The following is an 18248-nucleotide window of genomic DNA, read 5'->3' as shown; positions in this document are numbered from 1 at the left end:
TTGAAGACGGATGCTTCATTTCTGAGCATGTCCGTGTTCCAATCCCCAATAACAATCTTTTCCACACAGTCAACGTCATCCAAGCACCCCTCAAGAATATCATAGAAATCATTCTGATCGGGAGGTCTGTAGATAGTACCAACCAGCACCGGTTTTGCTTTGTTAAAGATAATTTCAACCCAAACAGATTCTAATTCGTCATGATTCAGGTCATACCGGGTGTTAAAGATAATATCGTTGTGAATGTACATGCAGACACCACCCCCATACCTGTTCCTGTCGTTTCTGATGACTGAGTAGTTTACTATTTCAATCTCTGGGTCTTTGATTGATTCATCAAACTTGGTCTCAGAGAAGCTCAAAATGTGAACCTTGCTGTCATGGAACATTTCTCTGATTTGGTCCAGTTTAGGCACAAGACTGTTCACATTAAGGTGAACAATATGCAGGCCCTTACTGCTGTGTCCAAAAAGAGTGTTTATGTCCTTGACTTGGAAATAGTCTCCATTCAGGTCATCGTCAAGTTGAGGATTGGGGGATGGGGGGGTTGCCCATTGTTCCACGGTTTCGGTAGAGAGTCTCCGGGTGGTGGGGGAGGGGGGGTCGTCGCCGGGTGGGGGAGGGAGGGGGGAGGGGGGGTCGTCGCCGGGTGGGGGAGGGAGGGGGGAGGGGGGGTCGTCGCCGGGTGGGGGAGGGGGACGTCGTTGATGGTGTTTCTACCGGCCGTGAGCTGCCTCCAGGACTCGGTGAAACGAGCCATGAAAACTGCATTGAAGGCCGGGAAGTAGCCGTAGTCTCCCCAGGTCTCGGTGGTTGGAGATGGGACATCAATGGGGGTTGTGTGAGGGGGCTGGGGGTCCTCGGTCTCGTCTGAGGCGGCGGTGGTGGTGGTGGTGACTCCTCTGTGTTCACTGGATAGCTGGTGGAAGCTAGGTGGGGGGCTAATGTTGTTAGCATAGCTCCCCTCTGTTTTGTTAGCCTCGTTTGTATCCAGGAAGTCCGCTGCCGGTGCCGGTGTGACGACAATGGCGTCGCTAGCAACAGTTGCCTGTAGTAGTAGTAGTAGTAGTAGTAGTAGTAGTAGTAGTAGTAGTAGTAGTAGTAGTAGTAGTAGTAGTAGTAGTAGTAGTAGTAGTAGTAGTAGTAGTAGTAGTAGTAGTAGTAGTAGTAGTAGTAGTAGTAGTAGTAGTAGTAGTAGTAGTAGTAGTAGTAGTAGTAGTAGTAGTAGTAGTAGTAGTAGTAGTAGTAGTAGTAGTAGTAGTAGTAGTAGTAGTAGTAGTAGTAGTAGTAGTAGTAGTAGTAGTAGTAGTAGTAGTAGTAGTAGTAGTAGTAGTAGTAGTAGTAGTAGTAGTAGTAGTAGTAGTAGTAGTAGTAGTAGTAGTAGTAGTAGTAGTAGTAGTAGTAGTAGTAGTAGTAGTAGTAGTAGTAGTAGTAGTAGTAGTAGTAGTAGTAGTAGTAGTAGTAGTAGTAGTAGTAGTAGTAGTAGTAGTAGTAGTAGTAGTAGTAGTAGTAGTAGTAGTAGTAGTAGTAGTAGTAGTAGTAGTAGTAGTAGTAGTAGTAGTAGTAGTAGTAGTAGTAGTAGTAGTAGTAGTAGTAGTAGTAGTAGTAGTAGTAGTAGTAGTAGTAGTAGTAGTAGTAGTAGTAGTAGTAGTAGTAGTAGTAGTAGTAGTAGTAGTAGTAGTAGTAGTAGTAGTAGTAGTAGTAGTAGTAGTAGTAGTAGTAGTAGTAGTAGTAGTAGTAGTAGTAGTAGTAGTAGTAGTAGTAGTAGTAGTAGTAGTAGTAGTAGTAGTAGTAGTAGTAGTAGTAGTAGTAGTAGTAGTAGTAGTAGTAGTAGTAGTAGTAGTAGTAGTAGTAGTAGTAGTAGTAGTAGTAGTAGTAGTAGTAGTAGTAGTAGTAGTAGTAGTAGTAGTAGTAGTAGTAGTAGTAGTAGTAGTAGTAGTAGTAGTAGTAGTAGTAGTAGTAGTAGTAGTAGTAGTAGTAGTAGTAGTAGTAGTAGTAGTAGTAGTAGTAGTAGTAGTAGTAGTAGTAGTAGTAGTAGTAGTAGTAGTAGTAGTAGTAGTAGTAGTAGTAGTAGTAGTAGTAGTAGTAGTAGTAGTAGTAGTAGTAGTAGTAGTAGTAGTAGTAGTAGTAGTAGTAGTAGTAGTAGTAGTAGTAGTAGTAGTAGTAGTAGTAGTAGTAGTAGTAGTAGTAGTAGTAGTAGTAGTAGTAGTAGTAGTAGTAGTAGTAGTAGTAGTAGTAGTAGTAGTAGTAGTAGTAGTAGTAGTAGTAGTAGTAGTAGTAGTAGTAGTAGTAGTAGTAGTAGTAGTAGTAGTAGTAGTAGTAGTAGTAGTAGTAGTAGTAGTAGTAGTAGTAGTAGTAGTAGTAGTAGTAGTAGTAGTAGTAGTAGTAGTAGTAGTAGTAGTAGTAGTAGTAGTAGTAGTAGTAGTAGTAGTAGTATATACATGGCAGTGAATATTGTACTGCAAAACAACTCAGAATTTGTTGCCATTCAACAAAGAAGAAATGTTTCACATCTCATGTCTCCCTAAATAATTTCGGTAAACAATTCTAAACAGTTCTTTCACTCTCTCACCACTAGGGAGCAGCACACGCGTCTTACTTTTCACCCTTGTCACCCTTTGTGAATTCACAAAACTGACTGCCAAACCCTTGATCACATTTTTCAGCATGATTGGTTTCATCATAGAGCATTGCTTCCTCCATGGTACTGCACACCCCCCCCCCCAACTCTCTTTCTCTATCTCTTTCTCTGTGTCACACATACAAGCACACACACACACACACACACACACACACACACACACACACACACACACACACACACACACACACACACACACACACACACACACAGAATGTGGTGTAATTCAGGCCATAGCCATGGCGGATTACCATGGCGGTTGTTGTAATTCTGAGAATATTAAATAGTGAAGATCCTGAATAAAATAGAGAGAAATCCCTAATCCTGATAGGTCAGGCCAACACAGCCCCACTCTCCCTACACCACTCTGATAGGTCAGGCCAACACAGCCCCACTCTCCCTACACCACTCTGGAGATTATCCACCTCTCTCCTGTTCTCTTGTTCTTTCTCTTGGTCTCTATGTTCGGTAGTCATTCCAATATCTGTATAGACACACACACACACACACACACACACACACACACACACACACACACACAGAGACACACATTCCAATGACTGTATAGACACACACACACACACACACACACACACACACACACACACACACACACGTTCGAAAGACTGTATAGACACACACACACACACACACACACACACACACACTTCCGTTATCCATGCTGCAGCATGTAGCACCCCTACACTCACCACCACCATCTATCCATCATACTCTAGTCATGTTTATGATCTCTCTCTCTCTCTCTCTCTCTCTCTCTCTCTCTCTCTCTCTCTCTCTCTCTCTCTCTCTCTCTCTCTCTCTCTCTCTCTCTCTCTCTCATCACACACTTAAACAAGTTTGACAGGATTACTGTCACAGGGGATTTTTTTTTACTGATTTCTAGTCAGTATAAAGATAAACCAATGCAAAAAGGCCTGTCTCTTAATCCCAAGGAATAGAGATTGAGAGTAGATAGGGACAGAGGCGTAATTCCAACGGTTGGCTGTTAACTGCAGTCGTGACACGCATCTGGGGAATTACACACTGACTGGCATTATATAGGGATTATCAGGGAGTAAGTTTGAAGAAAACACATTAAAAACATTTGTGGTGCTATTTTTTCTTTCTAGTACTGGACAAGAGGAAATGGAGGAAAAATAGAAGGAAAGGTCTGTTCTGACACAGGGTCTGAGAACAAGAAATAAAGAAATGGAGAGAGAGTGAGTAGGAGAGAGAGAAAGGTGGAGATCAAGGAAAAGGAGAAGGACTATGATAAAGATATGTTCAGACACAGGGTCTGAGAACGAGAAATAAAGAAAAGGAGAGAGAGTAGGCGAGAGAGTAGGAGAGAGAGAATGGCGTAGGAGGTATGGAGGAAGCGGAGGAGGTAGCCGGGGGGTGTGGGCCGATGGTATGTTCTAAAAGGTTAAAGGTTAAACCATAATGCAATAGATAGAGGGCAGATGCTGCCTGAGGGTATTAAGGTTGAGTCGTGCGTCAGCACTGCCTTTCAGATCATTACGCAAACACACATCTATCTCAGCGTCGACATTCTCTGTAGAGACAGGCTTGGAGATCATTCTGATGATGAGATGATCTCAATATTGAGCATATGGGTTTTACTGTGCGTGATCCAGAGTACGATTCCACTGTCTGGACTCTCAACCAATCGCATTGTTGTATTGTACTTCTCACAAGTCACACAGTTGTCTTCCTATAGCATATAGCATTGCTTTCTCCATGGTTCTCTAGTATCCACTGTCTTCTTTAAAATACCTGTCTTTGAGAACCACCAAATGTTCAGCCACACACTGTATTCAAAGGGTCTTCTATTCCTATTCTTTATTGATGCAAAATCAACGAAAAAATACAATTTGTTGATAGTAATACTGTAGACAGATACTGTGTTAGGCGTATTGGTCTGTTACTCGTCTGTTAATGTAAGTACGGACACAGCTTGTTATCTTCACAGTTAGGGTACGGAAGAACTTTTAAGCAATGTGGTTTGGCAGTGACCTCCTGTCAGTGACTTCAACTGCTATTGGTCAGAGAAAGAGTTATGAAAGGAATTTCAGAACATAATTGGCTTTTTTGAGTTCAAGATTTAACCTTTGCCCTGGCTGGGCAAAGCCCCCCTCACAAAGGTTCAAGACAGCTTTATGTTCCACAGGCCAGCCAGCAGTTCCAAACTGAGACACTAGAGGGAGTAGGCACCAGGTGTCACCCACCTGTTAATCAGTTTGGCAGCCAGCAAGCAATCCACTCATTCACTCCACACTCAAACAATGATGAAAATGGTCAATAAAACTGAAGATAAGTTGAAAGGTGAGTACATTATCAAGTTGAGAGAGAGAGAGAGAGAGAGAAATTAATTGATTGCACTTTCTTTTTCTCTCTTTTAAGAACAGCAAACACAGTAGATTAGGGAGAAGGGAAATGGGCCCCATACCCATTCAGGATTTGTGTTCCCATCTCTTTTAGTCCTACATCAACTTATGTATCTGCTAACTGTCTAGACTGAGGTGTCATATACTCCCCTTGTTCCCATGGCAACAACAGACTAGCAAATACACATACTGTACACTCTCACTCATGCAACGTTTGTTTAAAAGTGTCCTCCTTTGTACAAGATATAAGATATAATATTACATACTTTTTCTATTACATACTCATGTAACCAAGATGTGTGTGTGTGCGTGTGTCGAGAGAGAGAGAGAGAGAGAGAGAGAGAGAGAGAGAGAGAGAGAGAGAGAGAGAGAGAGAGAGAGAGAGAGAGAGAGAGAGAGAGAGAGAGTGAGTATGTGTGTGTGTGTGTGTGTGTGTGAGAGAGAGAGAGAGTTCGAACGACCCCCTCCCCCCTCACGGCCAAAGATCCACAATTTAAGGCCGTTTTTTAAAGGCCGTTTATTAAAGTGTGTCCCCTTTTAAATAACGGTGTGCAATCATTCTAAACCAATCCAAACTGAAGCCCTAACGTTGTTAAAAGCACCACTTTTAGAGCATCTGTGATTCTCCTTCCATTACTATACAAATAAAACGTTATTAATATTGTTATATTATTATTGCAAATGATTGCGTTCGATCTGGCGAGCGACATGTGAAAATCCACAACGGACACAGCGACACATGAAAGGAGACGACAAAAGAACAAAGTTATATAGCGCTTTTCTAGACACTCGTTTTACAAACTGAAAAGATTGAGTAGTAATAATAAAAAGAAACCAAAAAGAAATAAAAGAAAGTATACGCCTAATTAAGGTAGTGCTGGTGACATATGTGTCGCTGTCCCCACACATATAAGTAGTCCCCTCTCCCCCATCATATGTCATTATATGATGTAGTGCTACGGACACATGGGAAGGGGAGGGGGAGAGGGTTAACTGGTGAAGGCAAGCTTGAAGAGGTGGGTTTTGAGGGCCTGTTTAAAGTTGGCAGGGTGTCCTATGTGTCCCCACAGCTGGACACACATAATGACATATGATGACACTCTTGAACAGTACTGAGCATTCTGTGACTGATAAGGCAGTGTGATTGTATGCTGACATTGCAGGGGAGTTAAGGAGACAAATGTGTTAGTTAGCATAACATCTGTATCTACGCTAGCAAGGTAATATAGTACTATTATCTGTCGCTATCATGGAGGCAGTCTCTAACGGACTATTAATCCCTTATTTCTCTGTGCCTCCCTCTCTCCTCTGTCTGTCTCTCTTCTCTCTCCTCTCTGTCTCTCCCCTCTCTCTCTCTCTCCCTCTCCATCTCTCTCTATCCTCAATCCTCTTACACTTTCATACTCCTGCCTATTGTTTTTACATCCCCCACATGAGCCTGATTCATGGCAAACAATGTCCTCATTCGCATATACTCACGCTCTCTCTCTCTCACACACATACTCACTCACACACACACACACACACACACACACACACACACACACACACACACACACACGCTCTCTCTCTCTCACACACATACATAGTCACGCTCTCTCTCTCAAACACATACTCACACACACTCTCTCTCTCTCACACACACACACACAAACTCACACACTCTCTCTCTCTCACACACATACTCACGCTCTCTCTCTCTCTCTCTCTCTCTCTCTCTCTCTCTCTCTCACACACACACACACACATACTCACGCTCTCTCTCTCACACATACTCACGCTCTCTCTCTCTCTCAACACACGCACACATCTTGTTTACATGAGTATGTAATAGAAAAAGTATGTAATATAGTAATTATTGTACAAAGGAGGACACCTTTAAACAAACGTCAGGCCCGTAGCCAGCCTGGTGGAAGGGGTGGGACCTTTTTTCAGTGTTCAGTTTTTTGTCAGATTGCTAGCATTCTTACACATAGGCCACATCAATCAGTATATTGCCAAATGATCTACACCACTCAACAGTAGGGGTGGGAATCGCAAGGTAACTCACATATCGATAACCGTACAATATTTTGCCCCCCCGTACCGATAGTATTGGTGCTCTCAATGGCACAGGATATCAGCCCGATAGAGCTCTCAGGTCTTCTGACGCTGGTTTTCTCTGTGTACCACTCTGTGTACAAAAGAAGAGATTTGGTGAGGTTGCATTCTCATTTTATGCACCCAAATTGTGGAATGCACTGCCAGTTTACATTAGGGATGCAACCTCAGCAAATATGTCCAAGTCACGACTAAAAACGTTTTAATATTGCCTTTAAATGACTAAATAATTAAATTATGATTAGCCTCTATAATGATTGGAGTACTTTGAGCTGCAACGTTTGCATGAAAAGCGCTATAAAAGATAACGTTATTATTATTATTAAACTTCTTTGTTTTTCCGCGCTTTGCACCATTTCAGCTATTCATCTTCTTAATTTGTATAACATCACAACATGAGGATAGAACATCGACATGCTAGAAACACATAACTACACATAATTAGATGATCACACAGCCCCAAACACGAACAGGTATTTACAAAAGTCTCCCTTATCAGTAGCCTATGGCAAACGAGAGTTGTGAATCCAATCCACAAATTAGTATTTAGTGGTCGTTAAACTGTTGTTTATTATATCGAGTGGGTACTTTAAAACTTCAAGTTTCGTGTTATGAAAAAACGAGTCTGCGAGTGGTTTAGCCCTAGGCTGCGTTCGTAAATTCGATCTGGAAATCTGATCAGCTGTCATGACGCTGAGACCCTTTATGACGTTGAGCCCAGTGTGCCCTCCGGCGAGCTCAGATAAAATTTACGAACGCATCCCTAGACTGGCTCGCGTACCCCTTTACCCTCGCTTCTACCCTGCTGCTACGCTGCTTCTATAACATCAGGGTCAGAGGCAGGGTGAGACTTTCAAAATAAACCTTTTTACTGGCGTAGAATCGATTATATTTTTAAAAATCAGACCGGAAAATGTATCATTGTATTATTAACTCCTGCTTTCTGGGCAGTTCAGCCTTTTGGCACTTTATTTTGGATGAATGATGGCAGGCATACATGGACAAGTTGCAGTCAGTGTGTGTGTGTGTGTGTGTGTGTGTGTGTGTGTGTGTGTATGTTAGAGACACTAAGCTAAAAGTAAGAAAGATGTAGGCTAGTACTAAATTATTGTTTGTTTCATTGTTCACAACCAGCGAAAAAGTGAATGAATAAAAAAACATAATTCCTGCTTTTTGCCTTTAGTGGTATTTCTTCTTCAGTTAACAGATATTGTGATGTATCTCTGTCGAATTGTTTTACAATGTATCAATTATCGCAGAGATTCGCTGTACCATGATACTATCGGTATCAGGGGCAAAATCTCGTACGGTTATTGAGTGGTAAATTTGACTTCGGAGAATTTACCCTTCTACAACTTTTTATTTACTACAGTGAGACTTGAGTGAAATCACCTTTTGCCCACATATTTGTATTGCCCCAAAAACATGTTCACAAATTCACCTGACAGACTAGCAGACATGCTAATAACGTAGCTAGTGCTACTAGCAACGCTAACGTCAGTTATCTCAACTAGCTAGTTCGGTAAATATAAGTAATGTATTATTATTATTACTATTATTACATTTCTTGAACTCTTCTACTTTTATAGCGCATTCAAATCTGAATGGATACAGATTGAACCCCTCCATAGACCAACCCTGAGAAAGGATGCACTATAGGACAGGCACGCACACACACACACACACACACACACACACACACACACACACATACACACACATACACACACCCACACCCACACCCACCCACACACACAGTGACTGAGATGGATTGGATGGATGTGATTGAGAGAAAGGGGAGAGGTGAACTGAAGTTAACCAGTACATCTACGGAGGTTGGCCGAGGTTAGGGATTAATTTTCCATTCATTTCACCCACAGATTACCTTTAGCTGGTGTGTGTGTTAGCACTGGGGACAGGTAGAGTGACAGAGAGAGTGTGACAGAGAGAGTGACAGAGAGAGGAGGGAGGAGTCAGAGAGATGTGATAGATGCTTGTGGTTGTCAACAGTGTCATATGCACGGAGAGAGAGAGAGTTTCTGCAGACTGATATTTATGTTCATTTCAGAAGGATGAGTGAAGAAGGGATGGCAGGGATGTCGACAATAGACGTTCCACAAGACAAGCTAGTAAAAAAGGTTAGTGTGTGTGTGTGTTTGTGTGTTTGTGTTTGTGTGTGTGTGTGTGTGTGTGTGTGTGTGTGTGCAGTGTGCACGCACTCACTCATGCATTCATGCACGTGTGTGTGTGTGTGTGTGTGTGTGAGAGAGACAGAAGATTTGTGTTTTGTATGCCAACTGAACTTTCAAGATATTTTCTACTTACAAATCTCATTAAAAAGTGTCTAATATTCCTGAGAAGGAAGGGGAGTAATCAAGAGCTGGAATATTTAGTTAATTTCCAAATGCAACAATGCCACTGTTTTCATCGGAGTACTTATCTCTCTAGGTCGTTTACTGCCAGTATCATGGCAACTTTTCCCATGATGCATATTGTTTCAATAATCCTAGTTAGAGTTTGAAAAGAAAGTCACTAATATTAACCGCCTTTCCCCATGAACATACATTTATGATGATGGTGTGTGTTTGTGCGTGCATGTGTGTGTGTGTGTGTGCATATCTTAAGCATCTCTCTCCACCCTTGTCTGCAGGGTTCCATCAAGAACAAGCTAGAGAAGTTGAGGAGATGGAGCTCCTCGTCGGCCTCCAGCGTGGTCCGGACCCCCAGCATCACCCGGGCCAAGGCGACCAAGACCCTGAGCGCGTCCTCCCCCAGCCAGGACGCAGCAGAGCCCTGGCTCAGGGAGGGGGAGAGGAGGAAGCTCAGGCCCATCGTCGCCTCAGTCTTCGGTCAGGTAAGACCCATCAACAGGCGGACTGCTTCATCTCTCTCTCTCTCTCTCTCTCTCTCTCTATATAGATTTATATATAGGCCGTTAAGCTGACGCTTTTATCCAAAGCGACTTACATTGCAGTGAGTGCGTACATTTGTCAGTATGTATGGTCTGCTGGTCCCAGTAGGGGACTGGCCATCTGGAGCACCGGGGGAATTCCCTGTGGGCTGGTGGATCTGTGGGACATCCATCTCCCCCACCATGGCAGGCCCATTGCTCCATTCGTTCTTTCACACAGCATTTTTTTTTTTTTTTAAATGTCCTGGTATTTCATGGAGTTCATGATGCCATGTACCCTAACAAGGTTCCCAAGGGCCTTTTGGAGGAAAAACAGCCCCACAACATCACGGAACCTCCACCATACTTAACAGTTATTTTCGGTATAGCCATCCTTCTTTTTACGCCAAACTCACCCTGAGTGTGAAAACCGACATTTTTGTTTCATCTGACCAGTCAAAGTTCCTGTAGTGTTTAGTATACTCCAGGTGCTTTAGTGTTTAGTATACTTAAGGTGTTTTAGTGTTTAGTATACTTTAAGTGTTTTAGTGTTTAGTATACTTTAAGTGCTTTAGTGTTTAGTATATTCCAGGTGTTTTAGTGTTCAGTATACTCCAGGTGCTTACGTTTTATAGGCCTTTGTGGGCTGCGGGGCCGGTACTGACTACTCTGTCTCCCCCAGGGTGGCAGGCCCATCGGTCCATTCCTCCTTTCACACAGCCCTTTTATTTATTTACTACCTTACCTGTGCGACCCCTGTACTAATAGTTCTCCCCACCTGTGGGTTCCCTACCCCCATCTCTCATTCTGTACCCCGTGGACCGCTTTAGCGAAGGGACCACTTGTTAGGTCCCAAATCTGCTTGGCTGCTTATCCCATGGGGACTGTTTTAATGGACGGACCGTTATAACTGTGGGACCCCGTTCTTGTGAGACTCTTTTCCCAAGATGGAATGGAATGGACTTTATTTGTCATTGCTACAGTACAGGTACCAAACAACGAAATGTAGATACTCCTTACCTTAGGATCTCATTTCCTTACTTAATTCCTGCTCTAGGTACTTCTTGGGTCACTGTTAAAATTCTTCCTTCCTTTCTCGCTGCCTATGTTAAAGTTAATGGTGGTTTGATGGAATGGAGGTGTTGCCTTCACCTATCCAATCACAGATGGTACGTTGATTAACTCAAGGTAGGGAGAGGGAAATCACACATTTAAGCTTTCAGCTTGAATGGGCTCCCGAGCTGTGGGACACATGAGTTAGAGGACACAGTTCGTATGTGGCAAATCAGGAAGGTGTCTACCCCTATCCACACACACGTGGTTCAGTTGTCTGAACACATGTTGTCTTCTGTCAGAATCTCATCAAACTAGTGTGTATTGTGTGTTGTGTTGTCATTCTTGCGTTTTGTGCTGTACTGAACTGAAATGAGCGGAATTAAAGTCCATATAAATTAATAAATAATAAGAATATGAATAAGAATCATCATCATCATCATAGTTAATAATAATAATAATAAAACCCAGTAATGACAACGGTCAAGGAGAGTACACAGGTCACTAGCGTGTAATCAGTGCACAGGTAATGAGGAGGTGTAGCCTAATTGTGTTTCATGATTGAAGAAATTAGAGTGGTTCTCTCCATCGCTTGAGACTTGGCTCATGCATTTGTCTTTATTTGTTGTGTGGTTTCAGGAGGTGGTGATTCATGTGTTGTATTTAATTTAAAACATAGGACGAATTCACACACTACGGTAAATTATTGCTGTAAAATGTGTTATTATTTAACAATATACGGACGTAATCAAATAGTCATTGTTAGTGACGCAGGCATGACTAAGTCTTTCTGCAGGGTAATCCCATCTCACTTATGACTGTGTTTTACTCCTGTGCTTCAACCATGAGCGAGACTACCTCAGTCTGTCTAAGCACATTCCCTGGGTTTAGTTCTATGAATTCACTGACATGGAGAAAGAGAGAGAGAGAGAGATAGGGAGAGAGTGAGAAAACAATTACACACTCTTCCCACAGTGGAAGTGTCAGTGACCTCTTGTTCCCATGACATAATGAGTCAGGCAGAAGTAATCGCCCACTAAATCAAACCAAACCAAACACTCCCACACCCAACTGGTGGCTTGGGAAAGCTGCAATCAAAAGCACTGATTATAACACCCTGTGTAACCTTGCATGTGACAGGCATAACCACTGTCCAATAGCAATAGAATAATGTTTATTCATTGTGTTGTTGAGAGACAACAGATTGAAACAAGGCTGAGCAGTAAAGGACAAGCAATCATCTTTTGAGCATGGACAAATAATAAATCTTATGTAATAAGACAAAGCTTTGCTAAAAACACACATGTATACAATCTTCAAGTCATCCAAATCAAGACAGCACATAATTATAATAGCTGTCACATGGGATTTTTACAAACAGCAGAATCATAATTGTCACAAAATACATTTTTACGTGTTGACGTTTATGGTACAGTATTTGCGACCAATATTAAGAGCCCATGCTGAGGAAGGACGGTGGGTATCACAGTCAGGCAGGTTATTGAGATTTCGAATAACATCATAACATTAATGCATTTTGTCCATAAGAAGCTTAGCTACAGCATTAAAAACACTTTACAGGACATAAAATAAATGGAAAGATATATATATATATATATTTTAAGGTATAGAATATCATCTACTGGCTGAACCAATCTGCTTTTAAACTGTACTCTTGAGCTGCGGTCTGCTCGAGTGGTTTGCAGTGTCGTGAGCTGAGAGGGAGTAAATGGAGATTACAGTATGGGGACTGGGAGGCTGTGGGAGGGGGAGAGGCACTTTGGCTGGATACTATGACCGCTGATGGATACTATGACCGCTGATGGATACTATGACCGCTGATGGATTTGGCCTGAAGGCCTACGGTTGTCTAACAACGTGTACGGCAAGGTACAGGTCACTGTTAAGCACTTTTTGACTGAAAACTGTTTTGTTAAATGCACAACAAATCTTTTTTTTATCGATTGATAGGTTGCGACAGTCTGAATGTTTCCCTTGTTTTTGTCCCAGAGATGCAAAACATAGAGTGGGTTTTCTGCTGCTGGTCGTGAAGCAAGTCCTCCATCTCCAAAGTAACAGATGGAGGGAACGATACAAAACAAGGGGAAAAGGAGAGAAAAGCTGGGATGAACCAGCGGAAGGAGGGATGAGAAAGGAGAGGAGAGATTGATTGAGAAATGGAGGATTATCGGGGTGAGATTAACGACTTGGATGATAAATTCATCCAGTTCGGTTTCAGATTCACTTACACTGGACAGGAAGGAGTTAAAGACTCTCTCACATACACACACACACACACACACACACACACAGTAACTAGGAGTCACGTCAGTGTGTGAATTAGAGATCCGCAAGCCCGACGGGCCCCAGCGCCATGAACAGATTAGGGCCGGGCTCAGGACGATTTTATTTGGGTTCGGGCCGGGCCGCCGTAAGAAAAAGTGATTATCAGCAAGAATCAGAAATAGGCTTTGGGCCCTCGTATGGCTCGGGCCAGGGTAAATGTTTAGCTCGTCGGGTAGGGTAGGGCCAGGCCTGAATGCCACAGGTTTGAGCCGGGCTCGGGCGGCTCGGGAGACTTCAGGCCCGCGCAGACCTCTAGTGTGAATGTCTCAAAAATAAACATTTTGAAAAAAAGTCCAAGCATTTATGTTGATTAGATTCCTCTCTCTGAGAGTTAGACCAATGCTCAGACAAATGGAAAGACAGACAGCTGCTTTTAAACCAGATAGGATGATCTGGAGTTGATGGCAGTAGCAGTGTTGTGTCTGCAGCCTGATATATTCACACGTCGAAGGGAGTGTCTCTCTCTCTCTCTCTCTCTCTCTCTCTCTCTCTCTCTCTCTGAATCTCTGTGTGTGTGTGTGTGTGTGTGTGTGTCGCTCGCTCACTCTCCCTCATTGTAAACCTAATCCACTCCAGGCCCTCTGGGACCTAGCACACAACCCAAATCTTCTCTGTAGGTCACACACACACACAGATACAGAAAACACGTACATGCACACATACACACACACACACACACACACACACACACACACACACACAGATACAGAAAACACACACACGCACACACACATTATCCTCTCTTTGGGGAAAGCCATCTGAGGGGCAGAGGGCAAACAGGGAAAATGGGACATCCCAGAGATGGACGGGCTAGTCTCATCTCTCTCTGCGACAAACAAACAAACATATCACTATGGAGCACAAACACAGTTAATAAAAAACGTTTTTTAAACAATGGCGGGGATAGCTTAGCGAAATGTGGTCGTTCTTGAGTGTAGGCGATGTAGTGGTAGCATAGAGAAGGGACATCCCATTGTGTAGATCTTCTCTCTCACACACACACACACACACACACCCATGCACATGCACACACTAAGGGTAAGCTAACCTAAGGTCAGAGGTCGCGGGATTACCATCCATGATAAAGATGTACGCTGACGAATGAGAGATGTAGCTGTTGTGTTATCTCGTGTCAGAGTCTGTGTGTGTGTGTGTGTGTGTGTGTGTGTGTACGCCGTGCTGACGTCAGAGAGGCTTAGATACAGAGTGTTTTTATTTTCTGTTGTGTTTCACGACTGTTATCCGTAGTGATGACAGAACAAAAGCCCCTTTATCTTTCATGTGAACTGGGAAGGAGCGACAGATGCAGCTGTGTGTGTGTGTGTGTGTGTGTGTGTGTGTGTCTGTGTGTAAAAACAAGGGAGAGTGTCAGAGAGAGAGAGAGGACTGATGTGTCCTTTACAACTGTACTGTCTCTTTAATATGTCATGTAGATAGATAGATAGATAGATATACTTTATTTGTCATTGCTACAGTACAGGTACCAAACAACGAAATTTAGGAAATGTATCCCCATCACTCTCTGCAGAGTTGATTTGGGCCAGTCAGTGTCTTTCTGAACACACACACACACACACACGTGAATATATACACACACACACACACACACACACACACATGTACAGATAGCTCTATGACCTCAACGGTGTGTTGTCGACAGAGTTGGTTTGGGCCAATCAGTTTCTCTTTGAACACACACACACACGCACACACACACACACACACACACACACACACACACACACACACACACACACACACTTACAGATAGCTCTATGACCTGACTCTGGGTAAAAAGGTTTAGATGGTGTGGAAAATCCTAATTTCTGATCTCCATCCAAGCTTTGTTTACTTTTCAATGTTGGATTTAATGTGGGTTTAAGTGAGTGCTTTGTTTGTGCAGTATACTGTACTGTGAAGAGTTGATGGCACACAAACTACAGTTGCAAGATGAGAGACCATGGTATTATTACACCCCACTGCTGTTTTGCTATATATATCGTGACATTTTCGCTCTCTATGGATTTCAATCTGAAATTAATAGACAACAGATTATTATCTTAATGAGACTAGCCTGTATAAATAAAGGTTACATAAAAAATAAACAATCCTGCTCCGATGCTGATTATTTATTTAACCAACATTTCGTGAGCTAGCTGCCTTCTTCAACGTGCCAATGGGAACTACTAACCATACAGCAGCGGTGGTTACCATGGGAACAACTGACCTACAGCAGTGGTGGTTACCGTGGAATCAACTAACCATACAGCAGTGGTCCTCCTGGAGGTCTATCAGACTGGATGTGCAGGGTTTTGTTACAGCCCATCACCAACCCAAGCCTACACACATGTAACACATGTAACTCCAGGACCAGAGTTTGTGACAAGTGTCCTACAGATAGTGTAATACAGCCACCTAGTGACGGTTCACTAGAACTACTCCTTAATGTCAGCAACATTGTCAACCCTGGTTAGTATTTCCTGGAAGCTGTGTTTCGGTGCTCCCTATTGGCCGTGCGTGTGCACTGCAGCCCATCATACAGTAGTTAGTCAGTAGTTAGTCATACAGTCCTGGCTGCTGCTTCTGGGTGACGGGTCACGTTTGGGAAGTCATGGAAATCATTGGCTAATGTCTGAGGTGTCTACGGTTTCCTTTATATCTCACAGTTATATATGCCTTTTTTACAGTTATTTTGTTGAGTGGGGCAGTCCCACTCTTATATATTTTTTTATATTATTTTATATACTTATTGGATAGAGATATTGAAGAAAGACACTCCAATTATATATGAGCAAAAAAAAAAAGTGAGCGTGAAGTAAGTCTACCTATCTCAATGTGCAAAATGTCATCCTACCAACCAATTGGCTATTTTCTTTACTCAGTTTTACTATGTTCAGTGTCGTCCTGCAGTAGAAAAAAAAATCCTCATATTTCAGGATACCCAAAAGTAATGGGGCAGGTTTATCAAATTTCCAAATTAAGCACTCATGTTTAGTATTTTGTCGACAATCCATGGCATGCTATAACTGCAACCCATTGACCCCACCAGGTGCAACACCTTCTCAGGTGATGCTCTGCCAGGCGGCCATCTTCAGTGGTTGTTTGTTTTGAGGTATGTTTTTCTCCTCTTCAGCAAATGAAATGCATGTTCATGGGGGCAGCTGTGGCTCAGGAGGGAGAGCTGGCATCTAATGATCGCAAGGTTCGGCAGCTTGGAGGTTTGAACCCCGGCTGACCATGTGTCGAGGTGTCCTTGAGCAAGGCACTGAACCCCCAACTGCTCCAGGGTCACCGTCTATGGCGGACCCCTTGCCAAATACCAAATTCCAACAATTGACTTGACAAGTTGATTGCATGGCAACAAAGTTAATCTGTGTCTCATCTGGCCACAATACCCTTTTCCAGGACCCTGCAGGCTCTTTTAGGTACATTTTAGCAAACAGTCACCTGCCCATGCTGTTTTTGAGGATAACTAGTGCCTCTGTAGTTCTGATTTTGAACTCTTTTGTGGATTTTAGTCTCTGACAGATTCACGCCTACCTTGCAGTTTCCCTGATCTGTGGGACAGGTGTTTCTTAATCATGTTGAGCATTCTTTGGTCATCCACTGTAGAAGTCCTCCTTGGCCTACCAGGCCGTTTGCGATTGATTTCTGAGCTAACCAGTGCTTTCTTTCCTTTTAATAGTGTTCCAATCAGTTGCTTTTGGTAGGTTTAAGGTTTTGGATATGTCTCTGATTGATTTTCCCTTTATTTCATGGTTCCCTGACTTTCATTTAGTTCTTTGTGGTCCTCATATTGACAGACACCAATAGCCTTCAGAGGAAAATGCAAAGCCTAGGAGAGAGGGAGACAGACAGACAGAGACATAGGGGTAGAGTGATACAGAGAGGGAGGGATATGACTGAGGTAGAGTGACTGAGGTAGAGTGATGCAGAAGGGGGGGTGATAGAGGTAGAGAGGGTGGGATTGAGGTAGAGGGTGTGTGATTGAGATAGAGAGTGTGTGATTGAGATAGAGAGGGTGTGATTGAGCTAGAGTGATTGAGGTAGAGAGGGTGTGATTGAGCTAGAGTGATTGAGGTAGAGTGATTGAGGTAGAGAGGGTGTGATTGAGCTAGAGAGGGTGGGATTGAGCTAGAGTGATTGAGGTAGAGAGGGTGTGATTGAGGTAGAGTGATTGAGGTAGAGAGGGTGTGATTGAGCTAGAGTGATTGAGGTAGAGAGTGGGAGGGGTATGATTGCCTCTGTAATCTGACGATGGGGATTAGTGAATGTAGTGTTGTGTTGGCCTATACACACACAGAGGTAATCTCTAATGCGCAGTCAGCAGTCACGCACACACAGACACACACATATATACACACACACACACACACACACACACACACACACACACATATATACACACACACATGCTACAGTCCAGCAATTAAGTGTTTTTTGTTGTTGTTGTTGTTGTTGTTGTTTGTTGATGAAAAAGGAAAATCATTGTACATTTCTAAAATGAATGATGGTAATGTACAACGTGAACATGCAATCTAACAGCAATTTATTTGATAACAGATATGGACAGATAGTACATTTTCATAACATAGCGATTACATTGTTACATTTGCTAACTGTCTCGTCGTCTTCATCCATTTCTCATCACTCCGATATCATCTGTCTCAGAAGTGTTCCTGAAATAAATCCTGCCTTGCCCCTTGTACAAAAACACCTGTCTAAGGCAAGAGTAGAAATGTGTAGAAATAGAATAGATAAGACTAGAAATATTAATAAAATATATAAAAGAAGGACATATCGGTTCCAGATCCTAAATACTTTGGGTATG

General features: G+C 42.8%; 1 protein-coding gene across 1 annotated transcript in view; it reads left to right on the top strand.

Annotated features, from left to right (window-relative positions):
* Nucleotides 1-13096, top strand: part of LOC308160831 (prostaglandin D2 receptor 2) — a gene marked incomplete at both ends in the record, with an annotated part of 28661 nt that extends 15565 nt beyond the window's left edge. The window contains 2 exons of the mRNA XM_080534767.1: nt 9779-9982; nt 13082-13096. Of these exons, the coding sequence (XP_080390893.1) occupies nt 9779-9982; nt 13082-13096 (219 nt within the window). The remainder of the gene's footprint in view (nt 1-9778; nt 9983-13081) is intronic.
* Between the last annotated feature and the right edge of the window lie 5152 nt (nt 13097-18248).

This window comes from Nansenia antarctica (genome assembly GCF_963989245.1).
Source record: "Nansenia antarctica genome assembly, chromosome: 6".
Classification (NCBI taxonomy): Eukaryota; Metazoa; Chordata; class Actinopteri; order Argentiniformes; family Microstomatidae; genus Nansenia; species Nansenia antarctica.
The sequence above is the reverse complement of the archived record's forward strand: the minus strand, read 5'-3'. Positions and strand labels throughout refer to the sequence as shown.